The sequence below is a fragment of the Elaeis guineensis genome, chromosome 9 (assembly GCF_000442705.2).
Source record: "Elaeis guineensis isolate ETL-2024a chromosome 9, EG11, whole genome shotgun sequence".
NCBI classification, from domain to species: Eukaryota; Viridiplantae; Streptophyta; class Magnoliopsida; order Arecales; family Arecaceae; genus Elaeis; species Elaeis guineensis.
Window position 1 is genome coordinate 85,700,065 of NC_026001.2, and position 22,392 is coordinate 85,722,456.

Below are 22,392 nucleotides of genomic sequence, written 5' to 3' on the forward strand. Positions count from 1 at the left end.
TTTTTTTCATTTCTTTCTCATTTTTTATTTTTTATGATATTTTTTATTTTTTTAATTTTTTAAGATATTTTTTTGATATATTTTTTAAAAAAATTAATTTAAAATGGAGAAAGTGATTTGAAATGATATTTTTTATTTGAATTAAAATTAAAATTTTTAAATTTTTAATTTTTAAATTATAATTTTTTTTTTTTATTATTTTATCATTTTTTTTTTATTATTTTTTTAAAAAAATTAATTTGAAAAGGAGATTGTTATTTGAAATGATGATTTTTATTTGAATTAAAATTAAAATTTTTATTTTTTTTAAATTTAAAATTATAATTTTTATTTTTTTATTTTTTTTATTTTTTTTATATTTTTTATATTAATTTTTTTCAGATATTTTTTAAAATGATAATTTGAAATGGGAATAATGACAATTTTTATTTGAATCAAAATTATAATTTTTATTTTTAAAAAAATAAAATTATTTTTTTTATTTTTTTATTTTTTTTAAAAATTAATAATTAAACTCATCATTTGAAATGATGTTTTTGAAAACGTCATTTCAATAATATTTTTAAAAACATTATTTTTGAAAACATATTTCTAATGGCGAGTTTAATTTTTTTTTTCCATCCTTCACGTGAAAAAAAGGATAGAAAAGAGATGATGACGTGGACATATAAAATATCATTTTGAACGGTGTCTTATAAGATTTATATTAATTTGATAAATAAATTAAAAATTATATTATTTTTATAAATAATTTTTTTAAAAATTATTTAGGTAAAGCACCCATTCTCCTCCGACTCTGGACTCAAGTTATTTCCCCGACCGAGCGATCGGGCTGACCCCTTTCATCTTTTCGTTTTCGCCTTTCGCCCTTCCCCGCGCGCGCCCTCCCTCCCTCCCTCCCTCTCCTCTCCCCCCCCTCCTCGTCTCGTTCTCCCCCATCCACCACCGGTGGCAACCACTTCCGACGGCGTCACCACCCCCGGCCGGAAGTCCCTCCTTGCCCTCCACCTCCAGCCAACGCAGAGCCGCCCCCTTCTATCTTTTTCTCTCTTCTCCTTTTTCCGTGCGCCGACCTTCTCCACCGGCGGCGCTTCACCTCCGGCGACGTTCCACCTCCGGCGCTGCCTCCTCCGCCTCTGCTACGTCAAATCTGCTGGAAGAACACGAACTCAGTACTGCTTTTCTCGAGGTACAACCTAATCTACCAGATGTTAACTTCCTACCTAATCTTTGCCTCTCTTTGATTCTATGCACGTGTTTTCTGTTTTATTCCGAAGAAAGATGTGGACTGTTTTTGTTGAACCTATTGATCCGATGCTGTTTGCCTTGTCCGTCATTTGATTATTGGATGTAGGGAATGACTTTCTTTTAATTTTGTTTTAAAAAATATACTTACCTTGTGCTGTTTTCGGACTATATCTATTTAGATTGCTGTTTCATTTAGATCTGAGCACTGGTTAGTCAATTACTATGCTAATGGTGGTGGGGGAAGAGAATTTTTCTGGTAAACTTATTGTTCTTAAGTACATTTTTGTGCATCAAGTAAAGACATTGTATATTTATTGGTAATACAGAATTAAATTTATTGTAAGTCTAGGAATGCTAATTTCATCCTTTTTTATAGCAGAACAACATTTGCACAATGGCTTTCTTACTCCGGTAATTTTTCAAAAGTATGCAATTGACCTCCACTTCTTCAATGAATCAATCCTAAACTTATTGGTGGTTCAGGAAACTGACCAAAACCTAAGGATCTACTAAGTTTATCATCTGCATATGCAGGAGAATTTATATGGCTTATTCTAATATGTATGCTATGATCTTTTTTCAGAAAACTGATAAAGGCATGTAAATAAAATTCTTACTTATAGTTCTTAGAGAACATTGTTGATTTTTGTAACAATCCTATGAGCTTGTTGTTATGCTTGATTGTGACAAGAAGCAAGAAATTTACATGACATGGAAGAAATATCGATCCCCTAGGGCAAACTATGATCATGATTGTTTTCAGATCCAATAGAATCTATTATCTTTGTTAAACTTCACTTGGGACCAGTTCATACAGTTTGTTTTAGTTAGATGGCAAGGAGGAAGAATCTCTTTCGAAAACATGCAAAGACTATGAGGTTCACCATATTCCTAACCATTTTATGACAGATTTGCATAAACTCTTCTGGGCAAAGAGACAGAAAACACCAAGTTTTTGGTAGTTTTTAGAGGAATCCATAACATTTAGTCCGAAACAGTTGAAAGCTATAAACTTTGTGCTTAAAATGGTCCACTTATTACATAAGCGGTTTCAGATTCAAGTGTTGTACTTTTGCTTATAAGTTCAAGATGTAGAATAAATGAAGATGTTCTGGCTGAAGCTTTGTCACACTATGGTTGGAGTTGATCTAGTCCACACCCTTCTTATTCCTAAAGGAGTTTGGTTGATGAATTTAGAGTTTATAGAAGCAGATTCATAAAGTTATCAACTTCAGGATTATCAATCACAAGTACCTTTTGAGTTTATTTTCTGAAAAACCTGTTGTGATGCTATGTTCATAATTTGAGATATCTCTGGAGTTACCATTGGTAGAGCCATTATGGAAAGAAATATTATATGTCTAAACCATGCCACATTGTTTGAGATATCTATGGAGCTGCCATTGGTAGAGTTATTGCATAGAGACCTATTGTATGTCATACATTGAATTCTAATTTAGTCTTGGCTTCCATATTCTATAGGTTGATGTCTCAAACTTTGCTTTTATTCGATGCAGATTTGGTGATAGTGAAGTTTAGGAAATAAAATGATGTCGACTACATATGCACCCTTTTAGTCAATTTCAAGATTTAGCCTTTCATACTTTTGTCTGTTGTTTAGTACTAGAAGCTATTCTCTTTCTCTTATAGTGCTTCATATTTTGGAACATACTATAGTAAACTTTTTATATTTGTATTTATTAAGTAAAATGGCTGTATACAAAGGATTCTTGCTTGCACACAGTAGGGGCCTGATGATGTAGGACGACCTAAAAGGAAATTGACTCTATATGCTGTCTTAGATGATGCAGTGCACAGATGCATAAATAATTTTGCATAAATTGAAAATAAAATACCAGCTCTTCTTGATGGTTCTAAGATGCAATGCAATCTACTGCTTCATGACTTAAATGATGCTTAGGAAGATAAATTCTGAGATCTGATCGAGATTATTTGAGCAAATAAACCACTTCTCTATTGATAGAAAACCAAAGTAGAAATGTTAATTAAGAAGGTAACTTTGAGATTGGGGTTGTTCATCATCTGATAAGCATCTTCAAATGTTAAAAGCCTCTCCAAATCCAATCAGTAGTGAAGCACAACACGAGGGTATGCTCTTAGCAATCTGTAGCAGGAAACCATGGGGGATAAAACTTTAGACAAGGTTCCCTCTACTCTATGGAGTTGGCAATGGCCCTAAGTCTAGGATTTAGGTGCATTTTGGATGGAGGAAAGGTTCTGTTTTGGGCGTGATATGGTAGAAGGAAAGAAATGGTTGTGATGGTTCAAGTAAAGTAGTTAGCTGCAGGATTTTGAGGATTTAGTGGTTAGATTTTATAATTTCTGCAGCAAAGATGGGGAATATAGCTGAAACAAGAAAATAAACAAGATAGAGAGGTAAATGCGATAAAGAACTGAAAATCACACTGGAGGTCCTAATGCCAACTTTGTTTCACATAGAGGAAACTCACATGAAAAAAAAATAATATCTTATCAATATTACATGAAACCCTAGAGGGCAGCCACTTATTTATAGATAACTTAAAAGTGTTCTAAGACAAATATACCTCTCTAGTAAAAGATAATTATAAACCAGTCCTTACTTCATCCTAATACACACTTCGCATCACACAGGGGAAACACACATAAAAAAACAAATTTTATTCATCAATGTTACATGAAATGCTGGAGTGGTCGCTTGTTTATGGACAACTTAACAAATATATCCCTCCACTAAAAGTTAATCACAAACCAGCCCTCGCTTGATCCTGAGTTAACCAAGTAAGCTTGTTTGTAGACTAGGTAAACTTAAAATAGAATAAACTTGCTTGGCACTCAAAAAGTGAATTTAGGACATGTACTGGCCAAGTAACTAAATTAAAGCAAAAGCTGCTTTCTGCTTGGTGATTGACCTAATTAGCCTAGTAGAATACATAATATGAAAGATAAAATGGTAAAAAACTTCATGAACTTCATTAATGACTCAAATAATAAGACGAAGATCCCATAAGGCTAAAAACTTTAGGTTTTAGTCTTCATTAACCTCCTAAAATCAGCTTTTTATCCATTCATGTCCAGTTCATAGGTTTGTTTTTAATATTTTGATATTGATGTTGCTAATGTCTTGAATGTATGCCTATTTCAATCATCCAAGCATTATGTGCCTAAATTTTTTACTTTTAGGGTTTGTTTGGATGTCCAGGCCCAAAATCCATGGGATTCATGGGTTTTGACTAGTGCAATTAGAAAAAAGAAGTTTGTGTTAGGCTTGTATTTCTAATACCTAGGGGCTTTTGGAGCGGGAAAGATAGTTTTGGATGCAAGGTTCGCAGACTCGGTACCGGAGCCCATGTCGGTTGGCAGGCGGTATGGATCGGTATGGTTTTGTACCAAACCGGATTGGTGCAAATCGATGCAAAAGAGAAGAGGCGAACCAGGAGAAAAGAGAGAAAGAGGGAGGGGGAGGTAGTGGTTGGAGGAGATGTCGGCGTGGCCACAGACGGCTGCTGCACGCTCGGAGGGCTGTGAAGCCTCCGCTTCATCTGCTACTCGACTGAGAGAGAGAGGGGGGAGGGAAAGAAAAAGAGGGAGAGGCCTTGGAGGGCCTTCGGCTGGCTGTTGTGGCTGTCGGATGGCACAATCGCGGCCTCCGGTGTCGCGAGTATGAAACACAAGCAATCTCCCCCATTTCACAGGATTTTTTTTAAAAATTCTGATTATAGCAAGCCGGTAATGGGTTGCTGGCTTCACTATTTTTAGTTTTTTTAGAAAAATATCAAACATGAAGCGGCAAATACATTGTTGGTTTGCTGGCTTCACTGTTCATTTTGTTTTTTAAAAAAATCGACCCATCGCCCCTGTTCTACGGTTGGTTTTGTCGCGTGGTTTCCACCACCCGTGGTCACGGCGGCCATTTGACAAACTCCGCAGCCTTTCCATTGGCTGCACTCCTTCCAGTACGTCGCTCCCTCTCTCTCTCTTTTTTCGCTCGATTAAGTGCCTTATTGGACAATGCTGCCTCGTGGCCCACCAACGGCCTCAGTGGGCCACCACCGGCCTTCGGCGTCATCGTGCCATATCTCCCTCCCCTCTCTTTTCCTCTCTTTCCCTTTTTTTTCCTTTCTCTCCTTCGGTGTACCGTTTTTCTCAACCGAATCATCCTAGTTCCCCGCTGGTCCGGCTTATACGGGGTGTACTGGCCAGTTCGGATCAGTAAGGAATTTCATGCTTGGATGGTTGTAGACATAGGCTTAGACTAGTCTCTAATTCAATGTTTTTTTATGGTTGTACTGGCCTAACCCACGAATTTTGTGGGATTTTAAGTCCAACCATCCAAACAGGTCTTTAGTAGTATCTAAAAATATAAAAGATTATTTCTTAATGATAGGCTTATAGAGTCCACGAGCCACTTTGGAACTTTGTTTTAGGTTAAGAGTGTGAAGCGTGGTTAAAATACTAAAGCAAATATCAGCAATTGTGCTGGAGAAGGGATTATTTAAGGCATAGAGGTATTTTGGGCTAAGTTCTCGCATGGAAGAAAGATTCATCCATTATATAATTTTATGCTATGTTTGTGGTACTGATGATGTGACTTGCGTAGTTAGTACTAGGTTGTATGGTATAGTAGACTCACGGTATGTTGAACCATGTTGGTCTGGTATCGGATGTAATTTTTTCATTTTTAATTTTTAGTTTCTAATGACAAGTGAAAATAAGCCATTCAATACTTGATCCAATGATTCAATTAAAAAGATGAGAGATAGAGAAGGGCTCAATGCTAACGCCTAGTCACCTTCCGATCCCCTCCTAACTACCACATAATCTCTCTCTCCATTCTTCTCTCCACCAAGTGCCCTCCTCCATTCCTCCCACCAACTAGGCCGGCCCCTATTCAACCTCTCTCTCTCTAACCAAGTGCACTTCTTGGCTCCTCGCAATGACTGCCACTTCTCTCAGTGGCCACTTGTCTTCTCTGTGCTCTCCCCTTATTCTCCTCTCTCTGATGCTTGAATGCAAGAAACAAGAGAGAAAAAGGGGTTGGGTGACCCTTTTTCTCCTCTAGCTCATGCGAGTAGTGGAACTGGCAGGTGCTGATTGACACTGTTCAGTCCAACCAAAATGGTCAGTATCATTTAGTCTGGCTTGGTTTGCCCGTATGTTGTTTTGAAAGCTTGAACAGGCTGGTGTGTGTTGTCCAGTATCACCCGCTTGAGACACTTTAGTGAATCATGGTTTTAGGGATATTCAATAATTTGAAGCAACATTGCTGTACATGCAGTGGTTGCAAAGAGTTACATGGAACTAGATGCAATGCATAGATTTGTGCTCAGCAATAGCATAAGTAAAGATGATAGCAGGACCACATAAATTGTTCTGTGGAACACAAATCCCAAATTTCTTCGTGCATCTCATGCTGACCTAATTGGGTAGCAGGCCTAAGCACCTCCTGTTTGCCAAAGAAAGAATTATGGCTCTGCCCCTATATGAATCCATGCTTAACCAAAATCAGATAATATCTACAACTACATTGAACCTTCTTTGATTCAACCAAGAATGTGTTGGCCACTAACTCCACACTCCATCCGATACATCCACCACTCTATCCTTCTCAGTGACCAATTTAGTCCCTGTGCAACATAGCCCCAAAAAACTACAGAACATGAGCCTTCTAGATTAATCCCTTTCCAATCTGGTGCAGAACCTTTCTTTCTTGCTCATCAGGTGAGCTCAGTATTCATGTATTCATTAATGTTTTTATAATATTGAATTCATTTTTCTCTTCTTATACTGATCCTTCATATAATGTTACTTTTCTATGTATTCATCCTATGTCCTTGGTGCATTTTTGTTTTCTTTCTGAAAATGCTTAATGTGCAACGCACATTCTCATTGGCTATCAAATATTAAAAAAACTTCGTCCTTGTCAGCAGGAAACTTTTATGTAGATTAGTGTGCCCATGTCAAACTCTTCCTATATACTCAAGCTGGTGATTGCTTATAAGAGCTTCCTTATGTTAACTTTTGTTTGGGAGATCCACCTCTTGCCCCCATGGCACTCCCATACAAGCAACTGAGAATATGATTGAATCTGACTTTAGAAAAAAGGCTCAAAATTTTTTGCTGGATAAGAAGTCCTTTACAGACCAACCTAGTATTTCCATGTGGTGGTCTTCTGTATTAGACTCCAGTAACCTTCCATTCAGTCACTTACAGGCACCTTCCAATTGATCAAATCAATAGAGATGACTTCGTAACTCAGAAATGTTGCTCTAAGAAAAATAATTTCCCGCTTTCTGTTGCTCCTTTCTCTGCCACACTTCCTGGTATCAGTCTAACGGTATCAATTGGAGTGCACATTAGCCAAATGACATGTTAAAAATGACATTTCTGAGAGCATTGCTTTGTATCAAATTCTAGGGAGAGGGTTCATATGTAAATGTGAAATATCAGGGCCTTCATATTTCTCTCCTGAATGTTAATTGATCAGAATTTTTGAGAAAAAATAAAGAGGTAAAAAACCCATAGTTATGGAGGGTTTATAATACTAGAAGACATGAGGAGATGCAGCTTCTATTACTAAGTTCTGCTCAGAAACCTAAATAAATCTCTATCAAATCTTGAAGAAATCTATCAGATCTAGGGTTTTATGGCCAGAAGATTTAGTGAAAGGCCGGCAGTAATGATAGTTTATGGCCTTTGCTTTGTCAGTTAGACAATATTCAGCATGGTCGTCCAATCGCAATCACTCACAAAAATAGTAGTTCTTCTTACCCCTATCTTGATGTGGTCAATAAGCATGGATCAAAGTGATGCTTCACTAAATAATAATCATCTGAAACCTAATTTGGAGATAATATGATTTCGTCAACTATTTCAAAGGAAAAAAAAAGGGTCTAAACACACAAACAGCAGCAGCACACAAATAACAAGAACAGACTATGAAATAATCTCCTTCAACAATCATAACAATCAAAAGATAGTAAAAAGCCAAGACTTCAAGCTAAATGAGAATTAAAGAAACAGATCGGAGAATGTCTGATAATGAAAGAACCAGCAATCAATGAACCACTGAAATCTGTAGTTTTTCATGGAAATTATTGGCTGCAATTTGTTATTTCTTGCTGAATTCTTCTTTCCTTGAGGTGAAATTTTAAATTTTTAAATATATCATTAATTTCAACTTAAGGAGTATGCAAGAACTTCTGGCATTTTTTGTACGACATTTATTAAATTATTATATCTGTCTATCTATCTGTTGATCTTTTCTGAATTCACGCCCTAGTCAACTTATTAACAAGAACTTTCGCACTTGATGTTATAAGTTTGAAACCAGTTCTTTGATCAGAAATTTTTGAGTTTCTATAGATACATGTGGTGACTAATAGCATCTCTTATTATGGCATGTAAATATCAAATGTCTATACATATATATGGATGTGGACACATGCACTGTGCTTCACATACTTAGACATTGTCATATTCCACACAGATCCAATTTTAAGAATGAGTCATCCAGTAAAGCAATGACTTTTTGATTAGTAGGTAGCACTGCACTGTAATATATGAGTGTTTTGAAAATGTCCAGTCATTATCAAGTAACAATGTTGGTAGTATCTGGTAAATAGTTGAATTTTCAGGTGATTATATCTTGCTATCACATGTAATGTAAGTGCATAATTTTTGATACTGGATACCTGATTTCATGATGTACAGAAGAGATATTTTAACTATTGATACAGCAGCTATGCCTAAAATCACTAGTGAAAGATTATATTAATGCAGGGAGGAAGTGATTGTTGATCACAAAAGCATTGGACAGGATTGGGGTGTGGGATTTGTGTGAACGGTGTAACGACTGGATTACTGTGTCAGGGCTCATTATTGTGTTACCATGAAAACTGCTGATAAGCAACGTAGAACAACTGTAGGTGCATGTAAAAAGAATGGACTTGACTGCACAAATCTGGAACCAAGAAAACTGCCAGGCAGAGACAGAAAGCTACAGGTAATATTGTACAACTATAGTGTAGCATATATAAGCTTGAGAAAGCTAACCAGGTTCATCTTCTTGGTACTCCTTAGATCACGCCCATTTTGGGTAACTCTTCGACATTCTCTTTTTCATCAAATGTGGAATTGCATCATGATTTTAACATGGAAGCAGAAGACTGATAATATGTCGTACATTATGTAAAATTTTGGTTTCTCCCAAGTCCCAGCAGTCTGGACAAATAAAAACCATCAATAAAGAAGTATTAGTGGCTTATGGACCTTCAGTCTTCTGGCAATTCTTTTGCTTTTTCTTTTTTCTTTTTTGGTTGGGAGGGGGGGTTTCTATATGTCAATATTTTTTAATTCCACTTTACTTCTATTTTCAGAGAAAAACAGCACTGAAGCTACTGGACAACTTGTGCCTTCTCGAAATCAACCATCTCCTCTGCAGACCCTGGTTATGCAAACTAGTAATCAGGCAATATTACCAGGAAATTCTGTGCCTATGTCGAAACAATATCCACAATGTTCTGGGAAGCTTAAGCTCCAGCTGTTTCCTATAGATGAAGTTACTCAAAAAGGGTTGGAGCAGGTGAATTCAAAACTTGAAAAGTATCATAATATGTGGCAGAAAGATTTTGTGATTAACACAGTGTATAAACCTAGATATACGATATAACATGATCCTTTGCATTCTTGTTGATATTACAGGATAAATATAACCCTTACCTGGAACTTATTTTGCCAACTCGTAAGAAAATCTCATCAGTAGTGAAACACCTTAATGTCAAGTGGGGCAGCTCAAAATCTGCATCAGGAGATCTCATGCTCTTTCCCTACAATGCTCATCGGAACAATCTAGTCAGCTACAGAAGATGGACGATAAAAGATTCTGATACTAGGGCTGCTGATGTGTATGCTGCTGTTGGTAGCCCTGCCATATTCCGTTTAAGGTATGCATCTTATATTTGTGCTGCTTCTTTGAATTTTTGTGTATTCAACTTGGAAGGTTTTCCTTTGTGACAGCGGTACCTACTTAGCTAAAAAGCTTGACTAGGATTTTCATTTTTCAAGATATGGCTGGTTTTCCAATCTAGCGCCAACAACCTGTGAGAGACCTCTGGCATCTCTCCATTCTGAAGACTGCTTGCAAATTAAAGAAACTCAAATTATCAACGCAATTGAAGAGAAAATTCCTCAATGTCCTGCATCAAACATAGAAAATGGGTCAGCATGTTTTCATAATTCATTAAACCAAGGCATTGGTGCACCTCCTGTGCTAGACAAATCAGTTCAAGTAAGTGGTACTTTAACTAATCTTGTCCAATTTATTAGCTAATAGTTTTTCCCATATTTTTGTATCTCTACTGACTGTATCTCTATTTACATGGTCCATTTTTATGGAGGACCAGGATAAATTTGCCTTACTTTCATGGGCTGATTGTCTATCAACATAAGCATTGGACCCTACTATCTGAAGCACAGCTTGCACAGAATTCAAGTCTTCAGCAAATTCCAATACTTGTGATTCATTTGATGCTGCTGTTGCTTCCATTATTGCCCGCGAACAAACCAAATATCAGTCAACACAAGTGTCCCATTCATCCATCTGGGATGCTGAAGAAACATGTCATGCATTTGCATTCCAAAAGAGCACTTCTTCAAACAATAATGATCCAGCTTCATCCAGAGATGCTCCTCCTGCTGCATGTACTCAGAATATCAGTTCAACTTTGGTTAGACCCAATGATATGGTAATTGTTTTGCTTCGCACTGGAGTTTTTACTCATGAAGTTTTGTGAATATTGTAGTCGTTTTTCTGAGCAGAGATCAAAACTTGTTTGTTAATTATAATTTTGCAGCTGGGCACTCAGGTGGTGCATGCATTCCGGCTGCAACTAATCTGCAGCTTCCCATAAAGAATAATGCAACTCCAGAACCCACTCCAGAAGCCACAGCAGATTTGCAGCCTTACGCCGAGGATGATGCTAGTAAAGAATTGAAAACAAGTGCAGAGCCCCTAATAGAAGATTCATGCAACAGTGACTTTGGAAGAGTGGATATCTATTGGGTACTAACAAGCTCTTCTAAATTATTCTTGCTTATTTTTAACCTTTTGTCCATGAAATTGAAGATGACTAATATGATCCCTGTTTGCATTTTCATGATTCCACAGCCTCAGTCCTCGGGTCTGTCGGGATGCATTACCTCTCCCTCTAGACAGATGAGCGGTGGTGACCGCAATAATCTTGGCACATTGCTCGAGACAAGTCTAGATGCATTTCAGAACGTCTCTATTTTTTGATACAGATAAGGTACTCACTATTTGAAGCTGCTTCAAAGTAGCGAGGCCATGTACCTATTTCTTGGTTTGGTTCACATGGTTTAGCCTTGTAAAGAGCTTTAACTGGAACTTGTATGAAGGTCCCTAACTAGAATGACCTGCTGACATTTTTCTTTTGGTAATTAATGCAACCCCAGAACAGCAACATTTTAGATTTTGAAGTTGCTTTTGGTGATTGCAGGTCCATCATGCATGCAACAGATTTGGTGTCCTTGGACCAATTATCCCCAACCTTTTCTTTCCTGCTGTTTTAGGGTGGGGTAAACATACTGCAAGGGTCCTCTGAGCTTTCCAGTACATCAACCGGTGACTGATGCTAAACCCTGACCTTACCTAAACTTGATTTGCCTTAGCCAACAAATTTGGATCTGGTTCCTCTCTAGTCCAAACTTGGACTGGAGAAGACCTGTCTTGCAGCCATCCATGAATCGTGCAACGGCTGTGATTGGATGCGGCACACCACAGCATGTGGAGCATGCAGGAGGATGGGCCCCACCCAATAACAGCTGTCGCAATACTCACAAATGGCCATGATCTCTAGGCAGGCCTCTCCGGTTTAGGTCGGGACTGGAGAGAATCCAGCAAATTTTCTCCTAGGAAAAAAAAATTACTAATCATAATTTTACCAGATAGTCTTGGAAGGGGCTGGAAATCACGTAGAAGATGCGTATACGTAAGCCATGCAACGTTCCAATTTTTTATTTTTTATTGGATTGGAGGGGTGGGGGAGTGAGTAAGTTCCAACTTTTCTTTCAAGCTATATTTGCAAGTCAATTTGCAGTCTCATGGAGAACCCACTTGATATGATGAATTAATGTCCCCAAATGTTGGCCCTGTAAATACTTAATATTTGATGTGGAGATGGCAACTGGGTCAGCTTGAACTACATCTGGGTTGGGTCAAATGCAGCATAGGTTAAAAATCGGCCAACCCAAACCTTACCTGTTTATTAAATTTACAATGGCTCAAAAACAGGGATTTGACTCTAATCTTTTTATTAAACAGGTAATCTAGCCTGATCTCCCATGGATTGAATCAAGTTAAACAAGTTAAATTGGTCAAGCATTGCCACTCCTAGTTTCAGGTTTAAGAACATAAGATTCAAGGAGTCCACTCAATCTGTTGATGCTCCAACGTTTATCCTTCAAAACTTGTGAATTCTGACTAAAGCTTTTGTGCTTGCCTCAACTGCACCTTTAACCATGAAACTATAAACAACAGTTGACCTATCTTAGTTTGAGCAATGCTTCCAACTCCCGCCTTAGAGGATGATGAACAAAGGAGCCATCACATATTATCCTAATAATGCCACTTGCCAATGTCCAAGTAAGAGTATGAACTGTTTGATGGGAATCATATGCACTTTTAACCTTTCTTTGCAGCAAAGGTGAAAATCTTTAGCATGTGCCTAATATTCAAATTTGAGAATTTGTGCAAGATTCATAGCTTGGCCAACTAATTTTCCTTTTGCCCCATTGATTGCTTCTTGTTATTTGAGACATTCTGCTGACATTTCTTCTTTCAGAGCATCCAACGGAAGCAAGGGTGGCCTGTCTAAACTTTTGAGTGATCCCTTTACTTAATTAGTGCTTGAGCGACCAAGCAATATGATTTCATTTGGAGGCATATTTAGTAATAGAATAAATTATAGGAACATCTTTCAACTTTAGGTCGATTTTATTTACATCCCTTCTATTTTAAAAAATATCTAATCGATTTTGTAAATTATCGAAATATTTTAACATGATGCCACTTACTTAACTATCGATGACATTAGCTTGCCACGATAATAGATGAAAATGCCCCTCCCTTATATAGACGATTTGAAATAGATTTTGATTGCACTCCCCTTAATTTTGAGGGAGACTATTAGAAAATTATTGATGCAGTGATTCTAAGCTAAAAGAGAAGGTTTGGACAAAATTGTAGGACTCTGTGCCCTAAGATTTAGAAGAGGTTGGAAAGGTCAAGTTGGAGGATGTGGTTTGCCATTGCATGTGGGGAGGAGGGCATAAATTTGAAGTGAAGCATCATAATGATAAATTTGTTATAGACATAGAGGAGAGTATTTATGGATGTAGGACATAAGATATAATTAGCATCCCATATTGTTATTCTGCGAAAGCTATTATATTTATTAGAAAGGATGCAAAATACTTAGTCAATATATGGTACATCAAAGATACAATTTTTAGGACTTATTAGTAGATCATTCAGTCAATTCCTAGCATGAAATTTTGGCCAAGTATAGAGTATCCCACCATGTCTCTCTCTCTCCTAAGAGATGCTCTAGGTAGACCTAAAAGGGCAAGAAGGAAAGAAGAAGATGAGCCAAAAAATTTTAATGGAATCAAAAGAAGGGGTATCTCTTTCAAATGCGGGAGTACCAACAATGGGGTCATAACTGTAGGATTTGCAAATGCCCTAAGGAGAAGGCAAAAAAGAAAAAATAAAATATTAGATCCAGTCAAACCGAGAGCCAGGTTAATAGAAATAGAAGAGAGTATGTATTATGTGTTCATTTACTATATCCAATATATACTTATGGTTAGCACTATTTTTTAGGTTTACGAGAGTAGGACAACAAAAAGAAAGTTGCAAACTCTCATCTTACACCATCACATGCTTTATCCAGTAGTCAGGATATAGTAGCTAGCAGCTAGCAAACAGTAGCCTCTAAGCCTGCCTCTTCCCACCCAACTGCCTTCCAACCTCTCTTCTCTCAGCTGTCTGTCTCACTACCTGCATCCTCTTAGCTAGAAGCAGCCTCTCAACATGTAAAAGCACCATCACAGCTTCTCAGCCATAAGCATCTCTTAGCAGCAGCTTAGTTTTTGATGTAGTACATTTGAGGTATCACTTTTGGTGTGAAACTTTTAGGGTGACATCTTTTGTACTTATATATTGTAAATACTGTTGAATATAACACCTTAGATGTTTTTATCAAAAAGTATCACAGATTGTGATACCTTGTGATGCAATGTGATGAATTGCTAGATATTTTGATACATTCCAATATATTGTGATATATTATGATATATTGTGATACAATGAGATATATTCTAATATAATGTGATACAAAGTGATATTAGGATGGGAATCTGTCATCAATTGTGATATAAAATGCTTTGATTTTATTTTTTAGCATTATGTGGCAATATTTTGAATAATTTGTATTTGATTTTGATTTCATCATTTTGTATTGAGTTGGCTATGAAATTGAAATATCAGATATCACTGGATGATGCACCAAGTTCTTTATAGGTTATAGGTAACCCCAAATTACATTTGGTATTGTACCTCTGTTAACCTTTTTTAACTATAGGGGGTGTATATGCAACTAATAAAAGTAAAGAGGGTGTAAGTGGAACCTATGTAAAGTATAGGGGGTGTCACTGAAACTATTAAATTTTGAGGGGGTAACACTGGAATATTGGAAAAAAAGAGGGCATGTCACTGAAACTTTGCAAATTTTTTTTCTATCATTATCTTTCTTATCGAATGTCTGTATGATAAGCTAGATTTTTCTTATCATTACCATTCTTTATTGAAGTCTCTGCATGTTTGCAAAAATGTTGGTTGTGTTTATGGTATTCTTGCTTCAAAAAATGCATTCCATGATGATCCTTCTACCATGCCACTAGTATTTAATTGGGACCTATGAGCACCTATACAATGAACCATTTACAATTTCAGCAAACATTAAAGTTGGCAAATTTTCAAATGTCTTCTCATTATATCATTACCTTTAAGATTGTAGATTAACCTCAGAACTTCCCCAAAACAAAACATTCAATTGTAGGACAAATCTTAAACACTCAATCTAGTATCCTTGATACATTTAAAACTCAACCACAATAATATATGAAGCCGTAACAACCCAGCATGCGAGCATACAGATAACGATCCATTTGGTCTTTTTTTTGTAGCTTGAAATTTGGGTTTCGAGCTTACTATTTCATTAGAATAGCCTATTAATAATGTCCTTATGCCATGCATTTGAAGGTGAATTATGCCAGTAGGAAGTAACCACAGCCCTCATTTGCATAGAACACCAATTTGGAGCCAGAGATTGAAGCCAAATATTTGACAATAAATTAAAAATAAGAAAAATGACAATATACCTCATACATTCCACATCCAAAGAAATGCCAATCAGATTTTTAGATGGTTCATAACATCTTCAAAGTTGATCTGATTCTACAATGACAAAAATCGATAGTCCAAAAAATTTCTTTCTCTCTCTACACCCCTCCTTTTCTTCCTCATTGGATTTAGAGTTTCTTCTCCTCCCCATTAAATTGAGGATTTGCTGGATGCACGAACAAGGGTGTTTGGAAATGAATCACCATGAGTCACATGATAACTCACATTTTTTGAGATTCTTGGCATTAGGACCAATGTCCCACTGGCAAGTGATACTTAGGATAGTTGGATGTTTTATAAAAATATGGTATGATATAATAGTTACGTAATACCATTCTTTTAATAGAGATAGATAGTAGGATTATGTTGGGACATATTGACAATTAGAAGGATTAGTTTGATATTTTTTGAAATACAGGAGACGTAAGTAAAATCAATCTAAAATTAATAAGATGTTTTATAATTTATCCTTAGTAATATCCTCTCTAACTGAAGGTGTATCAAAGCAATAGCAAAGAATATACTCAATATTCATGATTGAAGTCATATTTGGTGCAGCAAAAGCAAGACTAAGTTACCTATGACTTCTTTTTGAGATTCAAGGGAGGCACATAGCCATCCAGCATTTATTCAGTAATCAGATATTTACAAAGTGAAAATGAGAAGAATAGTAAGTAGAGTAAGTAGGAATATAGAGAAATGAAGGGGGTAAAATGAAGAAAAAAAGAAAAAAAAGAAAGACCCACCATCAGCCACATTCTAGTGGCTTACATAGATAAAAAATGAAGCTTCAAACAGATAAAAAAATCAGAAACTGCAAAGCTTTTTCTGTAGCTTGGGAACCTATAACAAAGGTCTTGAACAAGTGCTGGTACAAACTTGACTTTTGATTTTTTCATGCTCTAGACTTGAGTTTTCTTCATGTAAAGTAGATCAAAGATTAAACATGCTGATGCATTCATAAGCTATAGAACTGAGAGAGGAGTATTTGTTAAGAAATTTTTGCGTTTCTCTCATTCCAACAACTCCAAGTGATTGCCCAATGAGAGATAGGATTATAGGTCGAGTGGTAGAGAAGAAATTTCTTCTAATCCAGTATCAGCAAAGGCCTTCAAATTGTAGTGACATTGAGAAACTCCTATTTGATTACAGGTCACTCTCCATAAGGTATTAAAGAAGGAACAATCACCAAATAAATGATCAACTGTTTCAATTGAATTTTGGCACAGCACACAACCCCTCAGATTTTTTCTCAATTTTTTGCTGATGACGTGCCTAGTGTTGATTCTCTTCTTCTAATATAACCACAGAAAGACTTACCTTTAAGGGAGTCTTGATGCTCCATAAAGCAGAACTAAATTTGTATTTCACCCCTCTAGAATCAATAAAGTTATACAAAGAAGCTAATAAAATTCACCTTTGGTGCTTGATCTCCATTCAATCTTATCATCTTTATATGTAAGAGTATTGATGCAAGTAGTGACTCAATAGATTTAGCTGATCATATAGTTTCCTTGAAGGCTGTCTTGGGGATCTTATTATCCATGTTGATGTGTGGAGATTAAAATAATCAGCCACTATTCCATTTTTCTTGGAGCAACAAGCATAAAGTAATGGAAACATGAGTTTTAGAGGAGCTTCACAATGCCAACTATCCAGAATAAAGTTTTTCTTCCATTTCCAACTTTGTAATGAACTCTATTCCAGAATATCAGGAGGGAGCTGATAATATCTTTTAAAAATTTGAGCATCTATGAGGTGGCTTCCAACATCTTGAGAATTTTACCTTCCGATGATACGCAAACTCAATTCGCTTCTTTCAAGATCTCGGATCATTAGAAATGTATCTCCATCCCCATTTTGCAAAGAGGGCTGTATTCATCTGACTAATATCGTTGATACTAAGATCCCCTTCTCTCCTATGAAGACAAGTGCTTGATCAGTTAACTTTGCAGGAGAAACCGCTGGAGGATGTTGAGCCTGTCCATAGAAATGACCTTCTGAACCATTCAATCTTCTTGATAACCCAAATCGGAAGCTTGAAAAGAGACATATAGTATAGAGGAAGTGCAGTGATGACAGAGTTGATTAGAACAATCTCTCTCCAAAGGATAGATACTTGCTTTTTAAGAGGCAAGCTTATTTTCAATTCTTTGAATCATGAAGATCCAATTTGATTTAGTTGGCTTAGATCCATTAAGTATTAGCCCCAGATATCTGAAAGTGTTTTCATTTTTGATAATTCAACCATTTTGCACATACTAGGCCACTAATTCCTTCTTATCTCTTACCAATGAAAGAGATTGAGCTTTTTTGAAAATTGATGGATAAACTGAAATTAACTCAAAACAATAGAGGATAGTCTTGAGTACTTTTTTTCATTTTAATGAAAATCAGAGTATCATCAGCATATTGAAGAATTTTTGTACCTCCACAAATCCAAGGGTTGCCCACACGTTCATAGATTTTTGTAGATGTTGCTGCATTCAGCATTCTAGCTAGAGGATCCACCGCAAAATAATAAGAGTGGAGAGAGGGGGTCTCCCTGCCTGAGGCCACGATTGCAGTAGATCCAATTCTCAATTTTTTCATTCACGTTCACAGCAATTTTGCAGAGGTAAGAAGGTTAGATATCCAACTTACCTATTTTGGTGGAAACTTCTTTTGGAGAGGAGTTCTAACATATAAAATGAACTGACCCGGTTAAAAGTCTTTGAAAAATTCAGTTTGCAAACAATATCTTATGAGTTGAATTTTCTAGCATGGTGCAAAATCTCTTTGGCACACAGATATTATCCATGATGCTTCTACCTTTTATATATATAGTTTGTACGAGTCAATGAGATTAGAGAGAAAAGGTTGAACCGGTTCGTTAAGACCTTCACGAAGATCTTGACACAATTATGGATAAGACTGATTGGCCGAAATTAGTAGGTGCTTTAGCATCTTTTTTTTTGGGGATGAGTGTCAATAATGCATAATTCAGCCTTCCAAAGTCAAGGTTATGGTCAGAGAGTTGCTGAAAAAATTTGAAGATATCATCTTTGATAATGTCCCAAAACCCTTGGAAGAAACACATAGTGAAACCATTTGGATCTGGACTTTTGTCACCTTTGAAACTGTCAATTGCTGCCTTGACTTCATCAATTAGAATGGGTCATCAAGGGATCCAATGTCAGGAGAGTCAAAAGGATACAAGTGCTGCCAATCAAGATAAAAAGGAGTAACGGATGGCTTATCAAAAATCTTCTTGAAAAAAGAAACAAAGATCATTTTGAAATCTTTTGTCTCTATACTCCACACCCTCCCATTCCACACAAAAAATCCAATTAAGCTTCCTTCTAAAATTAGCTGATTTATGAAAAAATACTGTGTTACCATCACCCTTCAGAGCCATTTAGTTTTAGATCTTTGTCTCCAACAGATTTCCTCCACACCATAGATTTCTTAAAGTTTCAGCCTATATGATTGCCTAAGGTCCTGTTCTTCAGCCGAGAGAGAAGCCAACTCTTCTTTATGATCAAGGTCCTAAATGCTATTGAGCAACTTCAATTTATCAGCCCTTTCAGTCGCTTTCATCTTTGATGCCCACTTTCTGAGAAAGTTTCTGATATTTCTAAGCTTGAGAACTAAATTTGTTGCTGCATCCTCTCTAGATCCTAACTCCATCCAAGTTCTTGAGACAACCTCCTGAATACCATCCAAATATAACCAGCTTCTGTCAAATCTAAATAAGCTGCTAGATTTTTTAAGCCCTGACAAAGACAACAAAATTGAGACATGATCTGAGCAAAGGTTAGGCAAGGCTTCTTGAAAAGCATCGAGGCAACGATCATCCATCTCAGCAGTGATCAAAAATCTATCCAACTTTGTCAAGGTTGGATACCCCTGCGATTGCTCCATGTAAACCTTTGACTTTTCAAAGGTAGATCTACCAGATGTGCAGTTCTGATAAAGCTCGGAAGTCACCTATGACTTCAAAAGTAGCAAAAAGCAGATAGCTCATAAACAGACTTAGTGATAGAATCTAGATAAAGTTTTTGTGATACATCAAACCTCCAAGAACCATTAAGATTTAACATCTGAACCACTTTATAATACATTGAAGCATTATGGATGTCACACAAGGAAAGAGGTTTCCAGTTGAAGGTAGTCAAATAACCGGTAATCTTGAAGGATATCCGTCTTGTGGCCGCTACCAACATTCTGACACACGTGGTTTTGAATATTGGTAGCATTCGACAGAAAAGCTTCCAGATAGGAGAGGATTTGCTAGCCATTTGTTTGTGCCAATCACCCAGGTTATTGGGATGCTTATGACAAAATCTTGCGCCAATGCTAATTTGGATTCCAACAAATATTACCACCTCATTTACACATAAGATTGCCTGCCTGTTAAGGTTGAGGATCTCCAATTCCGATCACCATGAGCATCCACTTTCTAATGATATACCAATTCAACCAGTGAACTACATCCACTCCTAGAAATAACAGAAGATTATTGTGATTTTGATTGGATTAGTGGGAAATCTCCTTCTAGGCCCTTGAATCCTCTTCTTCCTGATATCCTCCATCTCTCTGCAACTTCAGCAAATCATATTTTTAGAGCAGCTAATTATTCTGCAAATTGGTCGGCCAGCAGATATTCTAATTATGATCTGCATACAAGTGCTGTTGTGCAACCACCGTGATGGAAATCGATGTGATTAAAATAGCTGAATTGAGACTCACAACCTGGCCAGTGTTATTGCAAAATTCTATCAAACTCCTTAGACTCAAGTATTGTGGTAGATTTGCATTATCGACTAAATGGATACCAGAGATTAGATTATTGTTATAAATTTGTTAGAAGAGGCAGAATTCTGCAGAGCACCAAATCAATGCTTAACAAATTCATCTCCGCTAATGGATTTTTGTTCTAGTTATTGAAACAATAGAAAAATGAGCACAAATATGGATCAGCATTTTGTAAATCAGTATTTCATGGATCAAAATAGCTGAATAAAAAATAGTTGAAGATCATACATTTGCCAGGACTTGAACCTGGATCTGTTGCTTATAAAGCAACCGTCTTACCCTTGGACCACAAATGTTCAATTAAAAACCAGATCAAAGAGTCAGCAATGATTTCTTATGATCAAGAGACCTCGGTACTTTATACCGCAGGTAACTTTATTTTAAATTTTCAATTTCCTAACACGCATCCAGCTAATCATTTGTAAGACTAAATAATATAGCTAAAATAGTATCATTTCGCAAATTTGTTATGAACATAAGTAAAAACCATCATTCAAAATCCCTGGCTACAATTAACGAGCACTGATTCCTTGCCATTTAGCTCGTACACTATTCTCACGTCTAAGAAGTACGCCTTTGATAGCGAAACATGGTAATCTGATTTTAATGAACCATGTACTCCCTCTTAAAATTCAAATGAAAAAGCAAACCTCTTCGCACCCTAGAGAGCATGACATTTCAGATATAGAATAACAGCATCCTTACAAAGATTAACCCCGTATATTTGGGGGCTGTTTTGATGTCCAAAAGTTTAAAAGAAAAAGAATGAGTAAAAAAGAATTATGAAAATAAAAGGAAAACTGTTTTTCATAATACTCAATTTTCAGCTTTGCAACAAGTTCAACAGAAAGCAATCACATATATTTCATAAAACTCATTTTAAGTTTTCTATACATCAGATTTAGGAAAATCTGTGGTTAAAAAAAAAAAAATAATAATAACACACACCAAATACATAAAATAGCCATACCTGATTGGATCATAAAACAAAGTGATCCAACAATAATAACTTCAGCAGGTGTCTCACTTCTTACTAGAAATGCATATTTTGTAAAGTGATTTACTGTTAGCTCTCGGTTTGGGTTTTAACTTAAGTTACTGGTATATGTTCCATTGAAGGTTCCTCCACCACCAAATATTATTATCATAATATAATGATCATTAAAATACCCTTATATAAATAGTATTACTACTTCTACATGTACAATATGTCCTGTTACATTTTTCCCATTATTCTAGTTCAAAATATTTGACATTTAGCATACCATAAGAAGAACAGGTGTGTGAATTAGGACATAGTGAGCAAGGGGTATTAATATAGAATCAAGTGTATATATATGGGGTGAAGATCTAAAGCCTCTACATAAGTTGTGCAAATGTCTGTATATGTGTGTGTGTGTATTCTATTGAAGTGTCTACTAAATATTATTATCATAAGATAATGATAATTAAAATACCCTTATATAAAGGGTATTAGTACTTCTACATGTACAATACATTCTATAACATTTTTCCCATTTTTCTAATTCAAAATGTTCATTAAGCATAGGATAAAAACAGGTGTGTGCAGTGTACCATGGACATAGTAAGCAATAAGCAAGAGGTATTAATAATAGAAGCATGTGCATGAAAAAAAGAAAAAAAAAATATTTATAGGTCCCTAGATGGATCCGAAATTATTTTTAAGTCCCTTGACTTTTTAAGTTGAATAAAAAGCCTCTAACCAAGGTACATACCTGTATGAATGTGCATAAACGTGCATAAACAGATATTGAAACTAAGTAACCTGTGTAATCTGAACATAAATCTGTGTAACATGAATATAAACCTGTGTAACCAATCTGTGTGGATGGCAGAGACCTAGA

At 36.2% G+C, this 22,392-nt stretch overlaps 1 protein-coding gene and 1 non-coding gene across 2 annotated transcripts; one reads left to right on the plus strand and one right to left on the minus strand.

Annotated features, from left to right (window-relative positions):
- The first annotated feature begins 910 nt into the window (after positions 1–910).
- LOC105051186 (TSL-kinase interacting protein 1) lies at positions 911–11,745 on the plus strand. The gene is given in 12 exon segments (XM_073243807.1): positions 911–1,189; positions 8,962–9,203; positions 9,206–9,253; positions 9,627–9,832; positions 9,952–10,193; positions 10,315–10,537; positions 10,647–10,702; positions 10,704–10,762; positions 10,765–10,994; positions 11,103–11,127; positions 11,130–11,311; positions 11,417–11,745. Coding segments are annotated over 11 exon segments (1,464 nt in total). The 5' UTR covers positions 911–1,189; positions 8,962–9,139; the 3' UTR covers positions 11,546–11,745.
- A 9,007-nt stretch (positions 11,746–20,752) lies between these two features.
- On the minus strand, positions 20,753–20,823 carry TRNAI-UAU (transfer RNA isoleucine (anticodon UAU)). Its single transcript has one exon. It is a non-coding gene; the product is annotated as a tRNA-Ile (tRNA).
- Between the last annotated feature and the right edge of the window lie 1,569 nt (positions 20,824–22,392).